Source organism: Sylvia atricapilla, chromosome 8 (genome assembly GCF_009819655.1).
Source record: "Sylvia atricapilla isolate bSylAtr1 chromosome 8, bSylAtr1.pri, whole genome shotgun sequence".
Taxonomy (NCBI): Eukaryota; Metazoa; Chordata; class Aves; order Passeriformes; family Sylviidae; genus Sylvia; species Sylvia atricapilla.
Window position 1 is genome coordinate 34,754,387 of NC_089147.1, and position 24,461 is coordinate 34,778,847.

At 40.8% G+C, this 24,461-nt stretch overlaps 2 protein-coding genes across 6 annotated transcripts; one reads left to right on the plus strand and one right to left on the minus strand.

Moving 5' to 3' along the window:
- Positions 1-786: 786 nt before the first annotated feature.
- On the minus strand, positions 787-6,848 carry HNRNPH3 (heterogeneous nuclear ribonucleoprotein H3). Of its 4 annotated transcripts, none has more exons than XM_066324403.1 (10): positions 6,654-6,847; positions 5,530-5,666; positions 4,859-4,997; positions 4,172-4,314; positions 3,635-3,721; positions 3,189-3,304; positions 1,855-1,990; positions 1,559-1,639; positions 1,388-1,474; positions 787-1,087 (listed from the first exon to the last, which is right to left on the minus strand). In XM_066324403.1, exons 2-10 carry the CDS (start codon positions 5,645-5,647, stop codon positions 1,011-1,013), a joined length of 984 nt encoding a protein of 327 aa, XP_066180500.1. In that variant the 5' UTR covers positions 5,648-5,666; positions 6,654-6,847; the 3' UTR covers positions 787-1,010. The 4 variants fall into 4 exon arrangements, with proteins under 4 accessions (XP_066180500.1, XP_066180499.1, XP_066180502.1 ...); XM_066324402.1 differs by having other exon boundaries at positions 4,127-4,314; positions 6,654-6,845; XM_066324404.1 differs by having other exon boundaries at positions 1,002-1,122; positions 4,127-4,314; positions 6,654-6,848.
- Positions 6,849-7,453: 605 nt separating this feature from the next.
- Positions 7,454-21,561, plus strand: PBLD (phenazine biosynthesis like protein domain containing). Of its 2 annotated transcripts, none has more exons than XM_066324401.1 (9): positions 7,454-7,716; positions 9,724-9,823; positions 12,156-12,254; positions 12,791-12,900; positions 13,041-13,070; positions 13,606-13,694; positions 14,890-15,062; positions 15,299-15,358; positions 15,875-15,937. In XM_066324401.1, exons 1-8 carry the CDS (start codon positions 7,633-7,635, stop codon positions 15,352-15,354), a joined length of 741 nt encoding a protein of 246 aa, XP_066180498.1. In that variant the 5' UTR covers positions 7,454-7,632; the 3' UTR covers positions 15,355-15,358; positions 15,875-15,937. The 2 variants fall into 2 exon arrangements, with proteins under 2 accessions (XP_066180498.1, XP_066180497.1); XM_066324400.1 differs by lacking the exon at positions 15,299-15,358 and adding an exon at positions 20,759-21,561 and having other exon boundaries at positions 7,459-7,716.
- Positions 21,562-24,461: the final 2,900 nt, after the last annotated feature.

A 24,461-nucleotide genomic window follows, 5' to 3' on the forward strand; every position in this document is an offset into this window, starting at 1 on the left:
TTTATCAATGTGTTTGGGTTGTGTGTTACTGAGGAAATACTGGGCCTACAGATATTTTCGAGATCTTGGCTTCTAATGAGCTCCTACATCGAATGGCTTGGCAAACTTGAATACAGATAAATCAGCTCTGTGCAGTGAAAAAAATGCTGAACCATGTTTAGATACAATAAATTCAATCAAGGAAAAGAAGGAACTTGCTTCCAAATCCTCCACTCTTCCTAAAAGCATGTTTGTGAAAAAAACACTAAGCAAAAAGCATCAAATGAACTAGTATTTGACCTATGCTGTGTTAGCTGAAAGCTGTGCTAGTGTTTGTTAGATTTGCAGGTTACAAGTGTGAAATGCAGGCTCTAGAACACTACTGCAAAGCATGGGAATAATGGTGACTGCTTGGTGTTGTGGAGGCAAAAATGGGGGTGCAGCTCCTTTACAGAGGTGTGCATTTGCTGGGGGGTGCTGGCAGCAGGAGGAAGAAACCAGAAAGACGACTGAGCCTCCACAGCTTTATGCTGTGGTGCAGTTATCACATACAACCTACCAAAAGGGTTTAGGAAAGTCATTACCAAATAATCTAACCTATTCATCTACCCTTCTCTCCCCTTAAACAAGTGAAATGTTTAAATTTGTTCACTAGACCAAGATTACATAGAACTGAATCAGTGTTCATAGGAGTTACAGTACAACCACCTTTATGGAACCATAGTACAACATTTTAAACCAACTGTAGTCTTGAATATGTAATACATCCTTAGGATTAACTAGTATAAAAAGTATCAACATCAGTGGTTTGAATATAAAAATTTATTTAAAGTCAGAGTATGCAACAAATAAAACCTACAGAAAACAGATTTTCCCATCACAATCTGTTGCTTACCAAATAATATTGTGAAAACACATTCCTTCAGTCATTATAAAGTTCTTAAAATACAAAAGAAATTAAATTTTGTAAGAAAGTCTAGTAGACCAGAGACTGTTTCTTCCAAGGTGTTTTGCAGAAGCAAGGCTATCCTTCAATACATCCCACGCCATCCTCCTCCACCCATACTGCCTTGCCCATAGTATCCTCCACTATTTCCACTGCCACGACCTGCAAACAATTGACACAACGTCACGCATACATACCTTAAAAAAAGAAAAAATGGGATGGGTAATACAGAACAACTGGTTGAAGATGACAACTTACACTACCAACACTCCAGTACTACTGCTCTTAACCAGCATTTGCTGCAGTAGCACAATGTGTAAAGCCCCCAGAGATTCAGTTTCAAAACACCACTGCCCCTCTTTCCTTTCTGCCAGCCCAAAGCCCACCAACCCTTATCTCCTCTGTCAGAAGACGGACATTCACACTCTCCCCCCCAACATTTCAAAGAGAAATTGTACTTACTGTATCCACCCAAGCCATCAGGAGTTCCGTATCCGCCGCTGTAATTGCTACCCATTCCCATTCTACCAACAGAGCCATAACCTTGATCTGCAAAGCCAAAAGCACAACATTACAAGCTTGGAACGCATTAGACTTGGCAAAGCATCAGCTGAATGTGCAATTGATGCATACCCATTCCATCTCTGCCATAGCCTCCCATTCCAGAGCCACCTCCAGCAGTGGAATTCAGGAATAGTTCAATATATCGATGCTCTGTAAGAAGCCAAAAAAGCCTCATTTTGTATTTTGTTTCCCAGACCAGAAGCAGACATACAAAGCAGCCCCCCGCCCCTTACAGGGAGCAGCCAGAAGGCCACAAATGAGCGAGTCTGTACAGTGGCGAACTGGTAAAACCTCAGGATGGATCTGCTGCTCACAGCCCTGCTCGAGCCTGGCCAAGTGGCAGCGGCAGGGAACACGACACTCACGCATGTGGTTCTTATCCTTGGACATGGCAGCTACTGCATCCTCGTGTGTCACAAATTCTACATCTGCCTCTCCTGTAGCTCTTCCATCTGCTCCAATGTCAATGTGAACTCTTATAGGGTTCAACGGTGAGAAAAACTAGGGAAAAAACAAATTAAAAAACAAATCACATTAATGCAGAATTCAAGCCAGGTACTTGTTTTTCATTCCCATGGTTAGTGGCGCACTGCTTCAATTCAACGTCATCCTACCACGTACATTGAACTACTCATTTCTCAAGCAGTACTTGGTGGTTGTGGGACATTCAACATCAGGTCAACCCATGTTTACAATCCATTGTTACTACACAGCTTGGAGAGCTGCAGCTACAGAGCCTGAGGAGCTTTATTTGACAGCAAAGATACAACTCCTGCCCACACACAGCAACACAGTCTACTGCGATGGCATCCTGGACAACAAAATAATCAGCTGGTTTTCATCTGGCTCTGCTTCTTCAGCTTTCCCAAAGCAAGGATGCATTCATGGAATTCAAGAAAAGCTGCCTGGCAATCACACTGCTCTTCCTCACTGCTCCAGATCAAAGTCTGACTTTTGGCCCTTGTTGTCACAGAGTGTTTACCCTAAATGGAACAATCAAACTGGCACAAGAAAATACATCTCCTTCTAAGTAAACCGACCAGCCACAAAGGCAAACGAACACAAGCTTAAGAATGGAGCTCTGCATATGTAATATATAGGAGCAACCAGCAAGACAGCCTCTCTCCAAGATGTGCTATGTTCAAACCAGGCCTCCTATCCCAAGAAAGCTTTTCCCCTGACAACACCACATCTGCATTAACACAAGAATGCATTCCCCAAATCCTGCAGATATGCTTTTATCTGCCACTCTGATCTCTTATGATAGGGACACAGTCCTCTCCAAGCCAACACAGCTCTCTGTGGCCTGCCCACCCTGCCACCTGACCTGTTTGTGTCAGGTCAAGAAACAAATATGCAAAGTAAGCAACTGAAAGTTTACATCTGTCATTTTCACAAAATCAGAGAAGCTTAAAGAAACCCTAAAGGCCTTAAAATGAAGATACTGATTGCAGCAACTGTTGTCTCTGCAATACACCTTTTATGGAAACAAAACAGCAGAGAGTTCAAGGATTAATGTTAAATATAGCTTTGCTGACTTTGTTGGTAATCCCACCTCAGACAGCAGCTTAATAAAAGCTCATTAACTTTGTGCAGGTGTAGCAGTGACTTGTTTGAGAAGGCTCCCCGAGTTGGACTGGGACAGACAGGGACATGCACACTGCTGGCATGAGGAAGCCCTTTCCCCCGTGGTACTTACGTTAGCAATATCGTTTTCCGTGGCTCGGAAAGGCAGCCCTCTCATGTGAACAAAATGACCGCCACCATGGAACCCCGACCCTGCATCTCCAGCTCCATAGCCATGTCCTCCCATGCCTATTGGAAAACCCAAACCAAAAAAACCCACACACCTCTAAGATCATGAAAAGCCAAAAGTCATCGCTACTCTTTCTGAAAGTGCTAAATTATCCCAGTGAATGCACAGTGTTTATGCTTCCCATGGATCAACCCAAACCTTAACCAGAAGCCCTCCTAAGCAATCTGTTTACGTTTTCCTACGATTCTCCACTCCCCTCCCCTCCCCTTTTTAAACAGCCTCCTTTACCAAATAGCGGAATGAAACTATTATCTCTGCCTTGGAAATACTGTGTCTTGCAACTCAAGTAACAGGACAACCTTTTCAGACAAACTAGTAACTTCTTTTACCTCTCCCATCCCTCATCCTGTCGTCATAGCCGTCGTTTCCATAGCCATAGTTATTATAGCCACCATAATCATCGAAGCCACCATATCCTGTGCAACAGAGAGAAGGAAGGGAGCCATTACATTACTGCTCAGAATTCACAGAGCAATGCACACACAACACTCAATTTTGCAGTCTCTGGGCACCCAGCACTTTGCAAACAGCCTCTGCAGACTGTCAAACCTGGACTTCTGAACATGGTGCAAAAGTACGTTTCTCTTTATATAACACACACTGAAACATGCAAATGGAAAGATCTGATTCTAATGAAAATAGCTCCCTTATTAACGATCATCTTAAATACTAAGCCACATGTTTTGATACATTACAAGCTTTTTCCAGATAAATACATCCAACCTAATGGGCATTACAGCTACTGCCATTTCTTATTTCTTGACAAGTATGTCAGAAACATGAAACTGCCAAGAGAACCTGTGTTCATTAGATGAACATACCACCGTCATATCCACCACCTCCTCGACGCATTCTGTCATACATACTTCCACGCCCAGCTCCATAATAACCCCCTCTTCCTCCTAATGGTCTATCATATGGTCCAGGTCGCTGTTGTCCCATCATTCTTCTTGGCATGTCAGAGAATCCTCTGATTTCGCTCTTACTACTTTTGAAGATTTCAATGTATCTAATAAAAAAGGATTTTTAAGGTACCAGTAAGAACACAGGCAGAAGCAGTCTGAATTTCACAAGAGGCCATACTACATTTTCTAGAGCTAAACGTACAAGCCAACAGAAGTGACTAGAAATGCCATACAACTTAAGTTTCTCCTCCAAACTGTAAGAATCTTAAGTGTATTAAAAACCCCCCACTTTATGGTGGCAAAAATTAGTATGTGAAAATTCTAGCTGTACAAATTAAGCTTAAAACACGTCTTTCCAGTATGAGAAACATACTGTTGAAAAACAATGTCTGGCTGTAGCAGCATTTATCACAAATTACCCAACACAAGCACGATAGAAACAATTTTCTGAGTTTAGCAAACTACCCAGTGCAATACTGTCTCCCCCACCCCCCAAATCTACCGTATTTCCCAAGTTAACTTAGGATCAGTTATAAAAATTCTTAAAAACAGCCAATTCCCCAATGGTCCCCAACCCCCCAAAAGCATTACTGACCCACAACCCCCAAAAATAAAGATTTAACACCATCCCAAACTCTCCATCCCCACCTGTGCCCTATTCTTTCCTTGTGTTTCCCCAGAGCATTTTCTGCTATCTCCTTTGAAGCAAACTGCACGAAGGCCTCCCCTGTGCTTCTCCCCTGGTAGTCCAGCGTCAATGTTATCCCATTTGGCACGATTTCCAACCCTTTAACCCAAGGACAAATAACCCCGTCAAGGGGAACAGTGTTAAAGGCTGAAACATTCCCATCTGTAGCAAATACTTAAAGCATATCTAAACAACAACAACGAAAAAGAAAACCACCTTGTTTCCCCCATCACCCAACAATACAAGCCCGTGATTTTTCATTAAACATTTATGGATTTAGCCGTACTTCTTTTCTGTTTAGACTATACAAAAATGCAACCACCTAAGTTACATGAAAAAACATAACTACCAATCAAGCAATTTAACTGATCCAAATGCTAACATTCAGGTTATCCCAATATGCATGGTATGTTCCCCACCTCGACAAAATCAGATACATTTTGTGTTCTACTACATCTATGGTTATCTGTGCTTTATTTACAGAGCATAAATCTTACTTAAGACAAACTAATTTAATGCAATCCCTCCCCATCCACCCCATTAACAGCTACTAAACGTGTACAAAACACTGTGTAAAAGACACAAAAATCCTCTAAAGAAACCCACTACACTTCGAGTATACTGGAAGTACCTTGGAAAAACTGAACAATCTCTTCTTTGCTGCAACCAAATGGCAGGCCTCGGAGTCGTACCACTGTTCCATCATTGGTTGTGTCATTGGGCCCATTGTGTTTTCCACTCCAGTCCATCTTTTATTTAATTTAAATCCTAAAAAGACCCAACAAAACAGAAATAAAAACCTTGAGTGTCCGTCCATGCCTAAGTCCCTCCCTTAAAAAGAAATCTGTTAGGTTTCGTTTAGATAATTATCACGATCAGTCGTGAACTTTATTTCTATTTCGGATTTGAAACTCTGCGTTTAAACAAACCCCAACGGGATATAAACCCCCACCAAGGGGATGTCACTGGGGGCTGCTGCTGGGGAGCACCGCGTGGACGGAGGGCAGCACGTGGGCAGGCACAACACATAAAGCTTGGCATAAAGCACATAATGCTCGGAATGCATTCCACATCCTCTACGCAAAGCTTCGTGAGTTTTGGGGTTTTTTTCGGGTTGCTTCTTTTTTTTTTTTTTTCCCCTTAAAGCGTGACTGTTGAGGAAGGGGTCGGAACCACAAGGCCTCTCTTTGTCTGCCCTCAGCCGGGGGCGGCGGGCGGGTGTGCGTGTGACGGAGGCGTGTGGAGGGGGGCACCGCCACCATTCCACAAAGAGAGCCGCCATCCCCACCTCGTCAGGCGCGGAGCCATCGCGATGATCCCGCCTCCCGCCGTCCTCCCGAGACCGCGGCCCTGACCCCCCGCCTGCTACTCGCCGCCATTTACCGCGCCTCCTCGGGGCACCCGCCACTCGCCTGCCCCGCTCCCGCCGCGCCCCCCGCCGCGCCCCGCTGTTCACCTCTGGCCTCAGAGGTGCTGCGCCGCGCCGCCTGGCCCGTGCTCCCTCACGGCCCCAGGACCCCCCGCCCGCGCTCTCCCGGCGCCGCCACCGCCCTCGGCTCCGCCGCTCAAAATGGCGGCCGCGATCGAGAACGAGGCTCCGCACCGCCTCCCCCCTCCCCCGCCCTCGTGCGCGCGCCGGGCCCGACCCGGCTCCGGGCGGCTTCCGACCCCCCGGCGCCGCCTCTCTTCGCCCGCCGAACGCCTTCGGGCGCGCCCCGCCGCCGCTCGCTCGGCCCGCTGGCCCTCTCCGCTCACCGCGAGCCTCTCGCGCACCCCTGGCCGTGCTCCGGCAGCCGCTCGCTCCGGGCAGGACGCGCCTCCTCACTCAGTGCCGAGCCGTACTACGGGCCCACACCCGCGCAGCGCCCACGGGCAGCGGAGCGTCCGCGCCGCGCGACTATCGCGATATCCGTGCCGCGCGCCGCCTCACACTCGCCCGGGCAGCTCCCGCGCACGCGCGCCTCACGGAGGGGGGGAGCGGGGGCCCGGGGGTGGTGGTGGAAGGGAGCGACGGCGCATGCGAAGTAAGGGAGGGGGCGTTCCCGCCCCTTCCTTTCACCGCCTTCTCTGCTGAGGGGCCGCCCGGGCGCGTGCGCTCTCCTCCCTCGCTCACGCGGCCGCCGCCGCGCGTTTTGGCGCCAAGAGGGAGCGCGCGCGGCGCGGGGCGGTGGTGCGGGGCGCGCGCATCTGGGCATGACGGTACGCCGCCATCGCCTCACGGCCGCGGTGCAGGCGGCCTCGGGTCGTGGTCTGGAGCTTGTGTCCCGCTCACCGTGTCCTTCTTTCCCGGCGCAGCTTTGGGAAGGAGTGAGGATGAGGAAGGTTGCCCACGTCTCCTCAGCAAACCTGCCGAGGCGGGCAGGATCCCGCCTCCCGCAGTGCGGGGCAGACCGGGCCGGGCGCTGTGGTGAAAGGGCGCGTTGAGATGTTCAGGGTCTGGTGGCGAGGAAGGAAGGCTAAAATGTGTGTTTTAATTAAAACAAAACAAAACAAAACAAAAAAAAAAAAAAAAAAAAAAAAAAAAAAAAAAAAAAAAAAGGCAAGCAGATCGGAGCGCCAGGGGCGTAGGAAGGAGTCTCGCTCCGTGTCGCCGCTGGGAAGTGACGGGATAGGGCCGCTGGCTCCGCCTGTCGTCAGGAAAACATTAACTTGGGGTTCTGCTGTCGGGTTGGGGGAAACAGGTTAGAGAGTACCTGGCAGAGCGCAGCCTGCGGCTAAACAGGTGCACACGACAATGCAGATTCCGATTTTTACGGTCGATGCATTTACAAACCGGCCATTTTCTGGAAATCCTGCGGCAGTTTGTCTACTTGAAAATGTAAGTTAAAAAACCCCAGCGGGTTTTTTTAGGTACTGTAATGACATTTGCCATTCTATACTTGGCCTGAGGAGTCGGCACTGCTTCAGACTTCGCCGTCTTTACTCGAGACTTCTGTTTTCCAGAATTGTTTGCTGTGGCGCCAGAATACAGAGAAATTCGTTCAGGGGTGCTTTTTTTTTTTTTTTTTTTTTTAATCAAAATGATGTCATCCGAGACAACCTTTAAATATTTTGTGGGCTATTAGAAATACTTTATTAAGGGATAGACTGGATTTCTTTTGAGTTTAGTCAAGAAAAATGTCTCAGTTTCTTCCAAAATGATTCAGAATAAAGACTCGAGGATTAAGAAGGATTCAGAGTGAAAGCTGAAAAGTAATGCTGTAAAACAGAATCAGTACTCATTAGAAGGATTAAGCTGTGGGATTTGTTCTTTGGTGTGGGTTTTCTTCATTTTTTTCCTTTCATTTTTCCTCTTTCTCTGGAAAGAAAAAGAGCAGGTATTGAACTGGATATGAGTCTTTTACCATTAGTGTGTTGGGTTCAGCTTTAGCCAAGTTTAAACTACTAGTGCTTATTGCTTCCTTGTTGCATGGTAGTTTTGGCGCAGTTGACGATGGTTATCCTCATCAGGGTGTTTTGAACAGTTGATACTAATTGGCATTGATTTCCAACAAAAATAATTATTAAGTTGGATTAGAAATTTACACACCTTGTATTGTTTGTATAGTAACTCCTGATAAAAATTGTAAATATGAAAATATATGTAGAGTAGCCAATGGCAGGAGCTTGTAATGACCATGAATCCTTTCTACATGTTCCTGTGTCTAAATCTCGTATAATGTTGCCTATTTACCAGGTCAGCTAAAGGTATGACTGGGAACATCTCTCTTCAGAGATATTTTTGGCCCCATAAAATCTAAATACTCTCAAAATGATCTCTGCTTTAAAAGTATGAGGTTTTAATTGCATTTTTATGTTAGCTTTGTTTTATTACTTTAAGATATTGTGAGGCCACCTTACCTGGATGACGACTTTAGAATACAGACGTTTAAAAAGTTTTTTCTACAGTTCCTGGGAGTAAAGGCTTTAGTGTGACAACTAAAACTGGGATCCTAATTCAGCATTTTATTCTAAGATTGAAGAAAGTGTGATACAGCCATGCAAAATAGCTGTTCTCTGCTTCCTCCAGAGTCTCAGCAGATGCTTTACAGAAAAAAATCAGGAGAAATGCAAGAATGGCAAAACCGGTCCTTTCAGTGTTTCAGAGGTGCCACAGGATGGCAGTATTTCAATAAAGTTACATACTAAAAAAACCCCCTTATGTTTAGTAACATTTTTTACTGGTCTTTGTTCTGGTCTAGGATCTTTACAGTAACTGACAGGACTCTCCCTGGGATAAAGGGAATGCAACTGTACTGTAAAGCGTTAGAATGTTGTTTAACTGTACAGAATTCAGCCTGCAAGTACTGCTCAAGTGTACTAATCAGTTATTGGTTTATAGCTGTAGTGTGGGATTATTGGCTGAAAAGGATTAGTTATTAAAGGAAGTAATTAAAGTTAAAAGGGCACATTTTTATCTCTCAGAGGCTGAACCTGGTGAGGTCCCTTTAGTACTTTGTTTCACTTGAGTTTCAGTATTTAAAGATTGGTATTCTCCAACCTGGCCAGTCAGCATAACTGTGGGGAAAGAACAGTGGACCGTGGGCCAAGGAGAATGTTATACAATCCCTGGAGCTTGGGTATCCTGGGATCAACGTTTACTGGCTTAAATCACAGGCGGTTAGTGACCTCCAGCAGTTTTATTTTTTTTCCCAGTTTGTCTTGTCTCAGCTCCTACAGGGGGAGCGTATTGTCCAACTTAAAGTTTATTTTACTGTCAGAGTATTTTGAATTAAAACTGAATCTATGTTTTATTGTAATAGAAAATTAAATAACTCTATTTGACAGAAAGTTTGATTCTGCATTTTTTGCCTGCTCTTGATTGGATTTGTTATTTCGCCTCTAGGACTTGGATGAAGATTTGCACCAAAAAATTGCAACAGAAATGAACCTTTCAGAAACGGCTTTCATCAGAAAACTGAAACCTGGAGATGACTTTACCAAAAGTTAGTGGTTCTGTTTACCCTCCAAAATGCTAACAAAGGAATAGGAAGACACTTGTGGGTACATTTATAAGGAATGGTTCTAATTTGTAACACAGTAAAACAAAATCTTGAAGTTGCAATGTATCTTAAGATCATAGTAAGACTATTGGATGTGTATTCTTGAAAGTATTCGTGCTTAATTTTATTTTAGAAGATAAACATATTTATTCAGAATTAAGACCATTTGTTTTAATGCCTTTTACCAAAAAAGCAAGAAAATGCTAAGCAGACATCTTTCGATTATTTCCCTTATTACTAATAATACCCTGTGATAATTTCTTATACAAGCGGAAGAATAGAGATGGAACATACTCATTCCATATGTGCAGGACTGCAAAGTGAGTAGAATCTGCCTTGGCTGTTTAGAGAATCATTGCTGTAATGTAACTCTGAAGTTATTTGAGTTTGTCACAGAGATGTCTGTAGAGCCGGTACTGGAGAATGCAGGTTTCCAACAAAGCTGGGAATTCTGGAGTGGTCCAAACCTCATACTTAAAGCTGCTCCTTTGATCAGTTTAAATGGAGAGAGTTGACTGGAGTTTGTTGGTAGTGCATGTGTGTACGTTGGGAGAGGAACTGGAGGGACTCTGGGCAAGATAGAAAACATCAGATAATGAATTGAATCATTCAGACTGACTCTGGGGATTAATTTTCAGCTGAGTCAGTTAGCTGAATCTGCTCACTTGACAGTTGTGTTGTGGCGTAAGCCAAAGGAGCTGGAACTCCACTGGTCCGGACTTAGATTCCAGGTTAAGGAGTCTTTGCTGTTTGATGGATTGTACAGGGAGTAGGATTTTGTACAGTCTCTGTAATTAAAAATATGAAGGATAGTAGTAACTATAATTGGTTGCTCCTATTGTTAATAAATTGCAATTTATTTTAGGGTTAGAGTAATTGCTTGGAGCAAGAAGCAATACTACTTTTCAGTTTTCATGTTAGCACTTTGCCAGTATGTTTAACACACTTATTTTCAAGTCATCCGTATCTGATGGCATACAAAATACCAGCTTCTTTATCATTATAGTGCTTTTGATACCAAGGGCTAGTTTGTGGCATCACACCCACACAGCTGCCCAAGAAGTGCACAGATCTTTCAAAGGAATTTGGTCACTCAGCTACACCTGAGACTGTGTGTGCTGACGGGTCGTGGGAGTGAACCAGGAACATCAGAATGTCATTTGTCATCTGCTTCTGGAACATTGATTGGTGTAGTGAGGGCTCTCAGACACAGTGTATGTTTCTACAGGCCTTCGTGATCAGTATGTTTAATTGTTTAATTTAATTTTAATTAAAGAAAAACCCAAGCCAATCAACTCTGTTATTTTAGGGACATGTGAATTTATGAGAGTACTCAATGTCCTCTCAGTCCCAGTCCAGCTGTATGTTGGAGTGTCCAGGCAGCTGTTCTGGGTCCCAGAGATGTTTGTCTCCATTCAAAGTGTGTGGAATCCTTCACGTGCTCCTGCTCCCAGGCGCAGCTTCCCCGTGGAGCAGTGCATGAACAGCACGGAGCAGGCTCACAGCTGGGGCTGGGCCAGCCCTCACTCATAGCACTTCACTGCTGGGGCCATTAGGTTCTACCACAAGGTTTTATTTGGGTTCTCTTGGTTTTCATTAGAGGGGACTGACTTGAATGCAATAATTTTCCATAGTGGCAATGACAAGAGACTTGTTTGGATTTAAAAAAAAAAATTCTTTTCCACTTTTAGTTGTGTTTGTATGGTAATTATTCACTTGAAATGTGTGTGCAAAAGTTACAGGAAACCAAGTATCATGCATTTGTGTTCCAAATTTTTTAAACGGCAAATAGAAATACGATTTCTAGTGCAATTAAGGGTTAGTACACATTAGAGACTTTTACCAGACTTGACTGGTGGTTTAAGCAAAATAATTAATAACTGAGCTAACTCCAGTACAGGCTCTGTTATACCAACAAAACCACCTATGAGCTCTAAATGGTAACCTGGCCTGCAGGTGTATACAGATCATGACTGTGCCTTTGCAGGATTTCATCATGCACAGGGGCATGGAGGCTTTATCTTCTAAATAAGGCCTGTTTAGGACAAAGAAAAATCTGTGCAGCATGCAAACGTTGTTGACCTGATTCAAAACGGACAGCTATTCTGAAAAATCAGTGCAAAATGGGTACCTAAAAGTGTGTTTAGGACCAAAACTGATTGTAACATGCATTTTGATTAACTGGAACATCATCATTGGACATACATATGTTGAGATAAAATAAAGAAATAGACTTCTTCCTCTTAATAGCATTAAATAACCTTTATTTTTCAAGGTTCCTGCTTTGGCCTCAGATGGTTCACCCCAGCCAATGAAGTTCCTCTCTGTGGTCATGCTACTCTTGCATCAGCTGCTGTGTTATTCCATGTACAAAGTAGGTTTACAACCTGTGTATTACTATAACTTTTTAGAACATTTACTTCTAGTTAGCACCTCTGTTTTTTAAGACAAAGGCAATTAAACATTGAGAACGTCTATGGAACAGAGATGGAGATACCCTGGGTATTGCCTTTTACTGCTGCTCTGTTGTTACAAGGCTGTAGTCTGATGCCTAGCCTCTGATTCCAATGCCCTGCTATTACTCTTGTTTAAGAAAAGTGCTCAATATGCAAATGTCATCTGGGAGAGGTACAGTAGAATCTGATGAATAGGGAATATTGCTCTTTCTGTTAAAAGGACATTCCCATTCATTCTAGGCCTATGCAGGAACGATTCCCTGACAATTGCTGTGTTTATTAGCCTCAGCAGATTTATTGAGTTAGTTGGGAATTTTGCCCAGAATACAGAGTTACCCTAGATATATTTGTGCTGCATAACTAACTTCCTCTGAATATACTGAGCTACTCCCATTATATAATAATTTAGATTAAAGTTCTTACGTTTGATAATGTTGCAATGTTCTCTCTCTAGAAAATACAAATTCCGTTCTCACGTTTGTGACACTGAGTGGGGAACTAAAGGCCAGACAAGTGAAAGATCATATTGTCCTGGACTTGCCACTTTACACAGCCTACCCCCAGGTTAGTCAAAATTTTATTTGTGATAGGCTTTTAGGGGAAGTATGTGTATGTCAGTATATGCGTCTGTCTGTAGTTGCATAGATACATACTTACTTACATATTGCATTTTTTACAGTGTATGTGTTTTTTTTTTCCTTCAGGAACTTAAGGAAGTAGAAGAATTAATAAAGGTAAAAGAAGAATCCATCAATTGTCTTAGAAAAACATTTATAATAGCTTTGCTTATTTTTATGTATTAAAATGGGTTAAAAATGGTGGCAAGGCACTGCTCGATGTACTCTGAATTTGACACACCAAACTTCAAAGCTCTCAGTAGTGAGTCAGTAATGGTCAGAGAATGTAATCCTCCAAAATGCCACAACTGAACCTGGGTCTCCCATTACCATTGACCGAAGTGTCGATATTTATTTCAATGGCATTTTCAGCCTTTTGTGTGCAGAAGAGGGAGGTCTGTGTCCTTGCCCTCCTCTAGGTCCTGCATATTTTCCCAAATTGACTTATGTGGGGCTCGTAACTCACCCATATCCATTCATGCACTTGGTGCATTTGCTTTTCTTGCTTGCGGGTACTCGAGTGTTGCATGGAATATGTTGCATAAGTCCTCCTCTAGCAGTGGAATGTGGTCTACAGATATGCTAAGGAAATAATATTTTATATTCAAGTGATGATGGTTTTTTTTTCTGTCTCCTTTACATTTTCCACCAGGCAGCTGTTGGTGACATGATTGTTCAAGATGTCCGTTATTCTCCTGACACAAAGAAACTCTTAGTCCGCCTCAGTGACACCTACGAAAGGTATCTTACACTCTTCATTATTTTGATCAAGAATTGAGTTGGTCTGCTTATTCTCTATTCCTTACATACTAGGCTCTTTTATCTAGTTTTAAATCAGGTGGAGATTAAAATCTTCTGATTTAAATTTCTGTGTAAAGTGGTTATTTTATCTTTTACTATGAGCTTACTGAAGCTGCAAAGCTGAATAAGATCATTCTGAAATCTGTCTTCAAGAGAAGAAGGTGTAGGAAACGGTTTTAACGGTGGTGTATTTTTCCCATCCATCTGAGTCTAAAGATGATCCAGTAATCTGGCAGGAAGTTGAGAGTCCTGCTTCAGTTCAGGGCACATTGTCAGAATGCCAGGGATTCTTACTTCCATTGGACTGTAATCTGCTTACACACGCTTAACAGCACCATAAGTAGCTTTAGAGAGGAAATTCCAATTCAAATTATTCAAAAGCTCATCTGAACTTTGTTGTTAATTCAGGTATAATTTAGGTATATACTGCCAGAACATAACTTCTTTAATCAGGCCGAATTACTGTTATTGCAAACTTGAAGTTTGGCCTAACTCATGGTTAAAGTCTGGAGAAGTGGGGAAAAAAAAAGTATTCTCAGCTTATTTCAGTCTTTCAGACTGTTTTGTAGGGAGGTGTCAGTCAGTTGTAGATGGCTTTAGGATGCCATGAAAACCTTCATGATTAGTTATTTGCCTGCTCTGAAAGGAGGTGGGGCACTTGGTATGTTCTGTATTGAGGCAATAATTCTTTCAGTGATTAAAATGTTGAAACAACGTGTGAGGTTTTGTTTGGGTTTTTTTTTTTTGTTTGTTTGTTTTTTGTTTGTTTGTTCGTTTTGTTGGATTTTGGTTTTTTGGGTGGTTTTTTTGGGTTTTTGGGGTTTTTTGCTGTTTTGTTGTTTTGGTTTTTTGTGGCTAGTATTTCAGGATGCTCTGTTTTCAGAAATAAATAGGAACCTCATGGCTTGAGGTTTTTTTCCTCTGCTCATTCAGAGTGTATTAGGTTCAAGGTGATTTTCTGTCAAATACCAATTAGAAGGACAATGCTAGGAATCTTGTCTCCTCTAATATTTTAGGGCTGGTTTTGAATTGTAGAAAAGATGATTCTATTTTCCTTTTTTTTTTTCCTTTTCAATACTTACATTCATGTAAAATAAAGAATATAGGCTATTAAAATTTCATCATTATATTCAAGGTCTGTGTTGGAAGACTTGAAGGTGAGTGCACAACGCTTTCTGTCAGCTGAAAAAACAGGAAAAGTGAAAGGACTCATACTCACTGTTAAGGGAAATTCCAGTGGAAAAGGCCATGATTTTTACTCCAGATATTTTGCACCTTGGTATGGAGTTCTGGAAGACCCTGTTACAGGTATGTGTTTATATGATTAGCAACTCATACTTTTGTTTCAGTTCAATTAAAAGGTCCTTATTAAAATCCGATAATCTGTTTTCGTACTTTGAAGTCTCTTATAAATTATTGGTTTGTATGGATAGCAGGAGCGCTCATTAAACTAGAAACATTAGTGACTGAGGCCAACTCATTCAGAAAAAAATCAAATCAGCTTCTTTCTGTCATTAGGCCAGATATTCTTGCGCCTTTTTCAGATCTTTTTCCTCAAGTATTACAATTAGAGAAAAGTGAGAGACTCGTTCAGTACTAGTTCAGTGAATATTGCTGTGCAAATTTATATCCACTTCTGTTGGTGTTCTTTTTGTGTGGTGCTTTGGATTTTTGTTTGGGTTTTTTTCCAATGCATTTCACCCGAGATCTTCACTGGTTTCATGACACTGCTGCTGTTCTCAGGCTTATGAGAGCTCAGCTAGCTGCATGCTTGGGGCAGCAGGATGTGTTCCTGTCTCTTCTTCTGATGTTGCACTCAGTGTGATGGTCATTGCTGCAGGATGGTCTCCTTTGTTATTAGTCAGCTGAGGGTTGTGGCTAATGATGATTCCCTCACCTAGCAAGATTTCCACTGAAGCTAGAGGATGTGAAAGTAATACTGCTTTACCATAAATTGAAATTATAAAGCATTAAGTTCTGTCTGCTGTGCAGACTCTTGGTTTTTTTTACCCTAAACACATGTGGCACTTGATTTATGATATTTCTATTTTGACTATGCTTACTCTGTAAAGTAGTGATTATAATTTAATTCTGTACTTTGTTTTCCAATTTCTTTTAAGGATCTGCTCATGCTGTTTTAAGCAGCTACTGGTCAGAGCAGCTGGGGAAGAAAGAAATGCTTGGTAAGATAAACTGTTTTATTGCAAAGCTGTCCATTTATGTAAATCTACTCACTAGAAAAGAAAAGGTTCTATTACTACTGCAATCCAAGCTGTAGCAATAACTCCCTATCCATTTCCTCAAGATGAATAGAATATTGTGGAATATTTTGTGTGTGAGGTAATCTTTGAGGAATCCACCACCTTGCCTATCCACCACCATGATGCATCATGCCCAGGGAGTTTGAGGTGTTGGTTTCTGGATCATAACTCTTTGCAGTCAATTTTGATCTTGGCTTTTGGATTTTAGTTCTCATGACCTTTCATCCTAACGGAAGCTTGGTGAATCTCAGGGCGTGTTGTTTATGTGTTTTGATTTAATCAGTGAGATATGCTTATTAGATCACCTTTTGTTATTAAGCAAGAAACTTAAGAACCTGGTGGAAAAAAGCCAAGAGAAACTGTTAACATCTGACAATGCTAGATGAGGAGGTATTGGGTGACTCCTTGCTTCTCCTGTTCCTACTGCTTTGCCAGAGAGCAGACGAACAAGAGAAGCAATACAAAATACCCTCATCCCCTACCTGGTTCCCCACGAGGGGTTGGGGGCAATTCTGCACACAAGCATTTGGTCACATTTAGTTTAAAACAGAGCTTGGATGCTTGATCTAGTAAGGTTCTTTGTCCATAAAAGTAAACACTTTTCCAAACAAACTGCTACCCTGAATATAAGCCTTCCTGCATTTGCTCAAATGAGCCTCAAAATGGATTTTCTTGAGGACAATAAGTCTTCAAAGGATTCACCATGAACACCATGAAAGGACCTTCTCCATCATGGACTGAAGGAAAGATTTAACATTCTGTCTCAAAGATCTTGTATTTGCATTTACACCACACAGTATCTGTGATAGCTTAAATAATGTTGGGGAGGGAGGGGGGGGGCGACAGGGCAGAATCTCATTCTGAAGATGAAAAGCTGTCTTTTGTAATGTGTCCTTATGGACCAGCTGTCTCTCAGAAGATTTTGACATTCTTGGGTGTTAATGAGGATTTAGAACTCCCCATGCCATCTATGGACGCTGCTTCTTTAAGTACTCAATTAAACTGGAATACTGCCTGTCTATAAAATTGACACTTTCCACCTGTTTTGCATTTCCATGTATTTTGTATGTATGGTCCCATTTCCTCTTTTAGGAAAACCAGCTCAAGAAGCCAAGATTTCAATTGGTACTGTAATCAGCTGCTTTAATGTGTTTAGCACAAAAAAAGTCTTGTCTGTCCACAAGATATGTTTGTGTTGGATTTTTTAATTCATATTCCATACATATATGTCCTCAAACTTCTTCTGTGGTAGAAATTGTACAAAACTGCTTTAAATAGGACAAGTTAAGTTGATGTGTGTTTATGAGAAATAAGTTTTCCTTACATATGTCTGTCTGAGAGGTATCAGGTAGTACTGGGCAAATTCTATTACTAATGAGATTATTTGGAAAAGATAGTTGGCATTCAAGGGCATTCCATATCACCAATTACTAATAAATAAGAACATCTTCAGGCTTTTTAGAAACCTCTGTGGTAGCTTCTGTAATATCCAATACTTTTTATTGCAAGAATGAAGGGAGAATTTCTTCCATAAAATGAAGGATCTGTTAGTTCCCAGATAGATTACATATAAAATAATATAAAAAATGAAAAACAATAAATCTATTGTCAGATCTCTCTGGCTACTGAGGCCTTTAGGAGGGGGTCAGCTGCAGCTCTGCTGAAGCATCAGACTTAATTTCCTGTGTTTGGGTTCTCTTCGTACTTTTTTTAGAGTAAGTTGTCAAACAATAACCACCTCCACCAACTACAAAGAGAATTTTCCAGTATTTTTGCAAGGTGAAATACTTTATGATCTTTTCTTGAAGGTGGGTACATGTCCTTGAATTTAAGCTGCTGGTTAAGTCAGGGTATTTTATCAGTCCTTGCCTTTCTTTCATTTGAGGAGTCTCTGCAATGTATAAAAATTATAATCTCTCAGATGTGTAGACTTCCACAGTTGCTAGTGAATGCAGTGTATAACAACTGTCTGTGTACCCAGCCCTTCACACTGTCGTCGTATTTCTAAGGTAACTTTTATAAACATGCATAAGGAATTCCATACAATTAGACAAATTAGAGAGGACTTCCCAAATTACTGTGATGAGAAAGGGCTTATCCAGGACAGTTTTTATCTCAAGTTATGCTAGGGCAATCTTGATATACCAATTTACTTGGGACAACTATATTAATTTATGGGGAGATTTGTTTCTTGTTACTATCTTTAACTTCTCTGGTTCCTTCCAGCACAGAACAGGTTTATAAGATTTAAAAGTTGTTTTTTGAGGGCCAGAAACAAAACAAAAATTACCACCAACATTAACAGCAACAACAAAACACATAAAAAGACAGAAGAAGTTGCTTCGTTAAGGTACAAAATTCTACCTGTATTTAACTTTATGCTAATTTGAATTCTCATGAAGTCAGGAGTTTTCATTGCAGCTTTCCTATTTTCTAAGTAGTTTCAACACACAGATTGACAACATCAGATTTATGCCCAAGTGTAACATTTCTTCAAAGGAGAGGTGTTTTCCTCCATCAATCACCAGATTAGTCCATCTTTTTTCTTAGGATAAAAAAAGGTCTTGGAAACCTTCACTTAGGTTAAGGAACAAGTGCTTTTTTTCAACATTCCTCTATAGGGTTTAGAAATTCAAACAAAATACTAGTGATTTCTGAAAATAAATATTATTACAAGACTGTCACTTCTTCCTGAGTTGGTGTTGGTGTCATTCTGATGACATTATGTAGAAAAACCATTAGTCCTTAAATTTGTTAAGCAGGGGTCATTGAGCTCCATCTAGGCTGGTGAGAAGCTCCAAACCAACAGGATGTTTGTACAAGGCCACCAGCTGATGTGTGAATGCAGGGGGGTGTGATACCAGCATCCTCAACCTCACAGACCTTGTGGCTGCTCCCAGACTTTCCTGTGTGTCAGGTTAACCACGGAGGAGCCCAGAGCACTGTGAGTTCAGTTGTTAGATGTTGTTTGTACAGTTATACATATTTGTTTTGATAGAAAATATGTATAAAGTCTACATAGTGTATGTGTAGTATGAGGTACTCCTGGTAAATACAGGAATAGGTGTGCAAGAACTTTGTGATCTAAAGGGTGAGTGCACTTCAGAGATGTCCGAATGCCTCCAGAGGTGCTGCTGTTAAACAAAATCCTCTAAGTATTGAAATGTTTCGTGCATGCCTGTCTACTCTTGGACACAGCCTGAGATATCAGTGCGTTTGTGTGATAGGTCGAGTATTATTTTCATATAAGCTTGGGAAAAAATTCTTTTGTGGATTATTTTTTCTTCTACTTTGGAAGTTTCTGTAAAAGTAAAATAAAACGGACCAATAGCAAAACAATCTCAGCAGTCCTGACATGAAAGAGCTAGAGTTTGAACGTTTAAAGAAGAAAAAACAAATCAAACCAACCTTTGAAGGGTTGAAATAATTAATCTCCTTTATTTAAATCTGCTATCATGTGGGAGTGGGAGGGCTTAGGTGTATCTCCATACCTGGTAGTAATAATTTGTCAATTTTAGCTGGCCTGGGTCTTTTAAGAGTCTAAAATATTCAGTTGAAGCCTTACTCCATTCATAGATGGTGTTCTGACAAAAACAACTCATGGTTCTATAAATGGAAAAGAACAGAAAGTATCAATCTCTAAGTAGTTCCTGTTTCCTCTCTTTTGGAATGCTTGCTTTGTCTGAGAATCTAATTTCCTGATCAAAGAAGAGCCTTCTTAGCAGCAGTGGCTGAGAAATAGTTTTAAAGCATACAGCATAGATGCCATCAGAGAGCCCGTGCTCCATTGAGATCTGAATACAATCTACCCAATTTATAAATTGTGGGTTTGAGAGCAAAAACATGCCCTTTAGCTTTGGACAACTTCTGGAGCAGTTGGAAGTTCATTGAATAAGGAGATTGAACATTATTGCCTTTTCATCCATTTAGAGCCTTTCACAAAAGCAGCTCTGCTCAAAACTCAAACCTCTTCTAAATGCCATCTGAATCAGACCATTTTCTGGTCAAGTTGTGCAACTCAAATGAAACAAGTTGGAGGCTCTACATGCTAAGTGAACATCATCCCGCCTGTGTACGGCTCAATAGTTCAGGCAAAAGCTTAGTTTTCTAAGCAATTACAAGCAGAAGGCTGTTTCTACTTCAGGTTTATCCAGGTGTATTAAATTATACCTTCAAGATTCTATAAATCAATATCTGTTGCTGCCTGTGTAAGAATTTAGTGTCAGTTTGTGACTGCTGAAGCAGTATTTGTTTCTTTGTAGACTTTTCCCATTGCCTTTGTGAACTTATTCACCATTTAGCTAGGCACATTCTTTGAATGCAGTATCAACTTTTGGTGCCTTTGGAGTTCAGTGCCAGTAAAATGGTTACTCGTTCTCATGCAGATAATGCTTGGTGTTCTTTCTTCTTCCCTCCAAAAGCCGTATCCCACAAAGGGAGAATTCAAGACTTCTTAGATACACATAGGAAACTTAATTTGCTGCAACAAAGCAGACTACCCTTCGCTGCTTGTATGAAGTAGCAGTTTTGTCAGACTCAATAGGCAAGGTCTAGCTGGAAATACACCCTCAGCTGACCTTCATCCATAAAGGAAATTCATCCAGGGTGTCCCTGGTGCTCTGTTTGCCCTGGTGCTGCTTGCTTTCTGGAGCCAGAAGCCTCCTCTCATTGAGTTTTCATGGATTTCTAAATAATTTGTGATACACACTCGTTTTTTAACTCTGGGTTCTTGTTTCTGTTTAGCTTTTCAATGTTCCCGCCGTGGAGGAGAGTTGAAGATTTCCCTGCGCAGTGATGGAAGAGTTGACATTGCAGGGCAAACTGCCATTGTATTGAAGGGAAATCTGATTTTCTGAAAGAACTGGCACTAATCTCCCTTTTCTCTCACTAATCATTAATCTTCGCATTACTCTGATATGCTGCTTTTATCTCAGCTCTAGCCAGTGAATCACTGCTATTCTCAAAAGTCTGATTACTCGTTGTCCATTTTTAAAAATTGCTTCAAAGTACTCACTTCTGATCCTCAAGATCCTTGGTATTCTTCACTTCCATCTTGCCACTTCCTATGTACACTGACCTATGATAATGTTTGAGTACAGTGATCTTGTTCTTCTGCTTTTAAATGATTCTTCTCTTTATTTCCAAATTCCATGTTAAAAGACCTTACTGCCTCCAGGATTCAACTGTAAGCATATGTTTGATAATCAAACTTTCCCCATACAGATAATTTTTCATTAAATCTAAATTTGGTTGGTTTTTTTTTTTGTTTTTTTTTTTTTTTTTTTTTTTAATAAAATGTTCTCTGCTATATATTGAAGTGACAGCCATGTTCTTACTTGAATTAAAATATGAAAAAATACAAATGCTTTAGAAATGTGCCTTGTGGCTCTCTTTTATGAGCAGTATTTTTCAAAGTTGAATGGTATTGCCTTTGATCATAGTGCTGCTGCTTAGTCAATACTTTTAATTAAAGGTTTATAAGAAAGATTTAACAGATTGACCTTGTGATGCACATAAAGTTGATTAAAATCTGAAAGGAAACTTTATTGGTTCCAATGTCAATTATTTTTCAAAACCCGGAAGATTTTCTCTAAATGAAAAATTTCTTCTATAATCTTCATGAAGTATACTGCTTCAGATTTTGTGACCATGATGTGGTCTTTCACTGGATTTATTAAGAATATGGAACTTCCAGTTACTCTAGCTAAAACTGTTTTCCCTTTTAAGTCACCTCTGTCCTAAGCGTTGCTTTAGTTCTTTGCAATATTTCAGAGTGATGTGTTTTGAATTCAAAAGACAGTCTAATACTGTGGGAACAGTTGGATGTCATCCTGTTACAAATCACGAGGAACTTAGTTATGCCAAGTTGACTTTTTTCCATTTATTTTTAATTTTATCAGAACTTGTTACTTGCATCTTACTTAAGTCCAAGTAGCTGGACAAGTAACAGTGTGAGAATCTTAATTTAAATAGAAAGTTCCATCTCCTGCAGCTACAAAGAACATACCAAAAAGGTGATTTAAGTGCAGTATACTCAGCTCAGAGGCTAGGTGGCAAGCAAAAGGAGTGTCCAAAGGCACGTTCTTCTCCTGCATTCAGTCTTGCTGAAGTTGGTGGAGCTGCAATATGATTTCTGAACATGGACTGGTGATCAGGTGCAAATCACAGCTGTGGCAGCAGCACGGCTGCTCTGGCAGCTTTAGCTCTGCTTCCTCTCCCCAGCACGGATTGTTCCCTGCCTGGTAGGGGACATGCACCTTCTGGAGCAGCAGTGCTGTGTGCTTGTGGTGCTGCCTTTAATTTTTCCTGCTCGCTCAGGCAAAGACTGAATCTGGCCCATAATCAGAGATGCTTGTGGGAAAAAAAGCCTTCCTTAGGAATATAAATGAACTAAAGAACCAGTTACTGTTCACCATCCACATCTGACAAATAGTACAGTGATTCCTTTTACTCAACAGGACTAATAATGAACAAGGCCCATACATTTTAAAGAGACTTGTTATCTAAATTTCCTGACCAAACTAATATCTTTGCTGCTTAAAGCATTTTTTTAACAGTTTATTACTACTTTGCCTCTGTTTCTTTTCAGGATAGAAAAATCACCAGAGCTCAGGTGGGAGGTGATGCAGTAATGTGTTTGTAATCAACATATTAGTTAATCAGCAATGATTTATTAATGATGAATTAATTATACCTGGTTGTGCAGTTCTGCTGCCTAAATGGAGCTTTAAAGAAGTTATTTTATTAATCATCATTGTCTAATTGCAGACACTTACAGAAAGATTGCTAATTAAAATGCAACCATATGCAAAACAAGTAAGGCTGCTGAGAATGGCAAGAAAAAGAGCACTTATTTTCTGAGGAGCAACTTTATTCTCCTGAAATACTGATTATTCACTAAGACTTATTTTAATGTATTGCACATTTTCAGTTAGCAGAAGGGAAATTAGTTGTGACAAATTCATAAAACAGGTAGTGCAAACTTGAAGTAAGATTATTTAGAACTTGTGTGGCCTTGTTTCACATCCTTTTGCAAAAGATTTGCAGAACTGTTTTGTGCTGCTCTCTTAATTAAGACTGGTGGCATAGAGATGTGTTGAACCAAGAGCAAATTATGTGAAGGGAAATACAATTCCAGAAATTTCTGTTCACTTGAGTGTTACATGTTGTGAGAGTGTCCAACAGAAGCTTCAGGGCACAGTAAGGCTGGAGTAAATCCATGGCTAGATCAGGAGCCCAGACATGCACATTTAAATGTCCGTTTGCTTATTTTGCTTCTTTGGAGTGTGCCTCTGCAGAGGCACAGCTCATGTAGAGACCAGGAGGAAAGTACATAGCCATGAGGAAGGAGGCAAAACAAGATTAGTGAGCGACAGAAACCATACAAGTTTATTGCTATGGAAATGAATGTAGAGCTAAAAGGGATATAAAGAAAATTGAAAGCCATTTTTTTATTCAAGCCATTTAACAGCTTTGCTTAAAGGAGTCATGAAAATACTTTGCATTTCTTTTGCGTTTTTAGATGAGAATAGACAGAAACATATATTAAATGTTGTTACTAATTTTGGAAAGTTTTGCAAGAAGAGAAGATTAAAGACTTCATGAATGTGCACACAGCAAGAGGTCATGAAAGGAGCCATGTGTTCCATAAGGAATGGGAAGGGAAATTAGCAACAGATGAAGCAGTTAGTTCTGGGAAAGGAAAGATTTCTTTGTCTCAGTATTCATCAGAGTGACAGGGAAACATGCCAGGAACAGAGGGAACATTCCCAGAAGTAAAAAAAAAAACCAAACCTAAATTAAAATAAAGAGCAATGCTTGGTCAGGTAAAAATTAAATTAGTTCAATTAAAAACTGAAAAATCTGACAATTAAGCACATTTTATTCTCACATCCATTTTTTTTTTTTTTGTCCCCAAGAGGTAAATCTGTCTTGAAATTAATTAAGAGACTTAAACAAAAACACAGAACAAGGGATTTTTCTCAATTGCTGAGTCACTGTCCTTTTATTTCCTGAAGTTTACTGCAAACCACAAATAAAAATTTCCAAAGAATAGGAAAGTGAAAGAAAAAACCCCAGGATATGACTAGATTGTCAATAGTGTGTATGGGGTTTTTTCCTAGGAAGTTGGTTTTAGACTAAGACATTTAGATTTAATGTCTAAAGCACAATATGAAAAAATAAACATTTCTAATCTATTGGTTTCTTCAGTGAGAGGTGCACTTTGACGTGGGTTTTGCCTCACTGATTGGCAAAGAAGGATATTCCATGGGTTTTAATGCTGTGATTCATATAAGCCCAAGTTCTATTCACATTGCAGTGTTCTGTAACTTTTTTGGTGATACACCCAAACCAGGAAACTACTTTCCTGTGTGTCATTATTGTCCTGGTAAGAGTTACAGGTAGGTAAAATATATTAGGCAAACCCAAGGAAAATTCTCCAGAA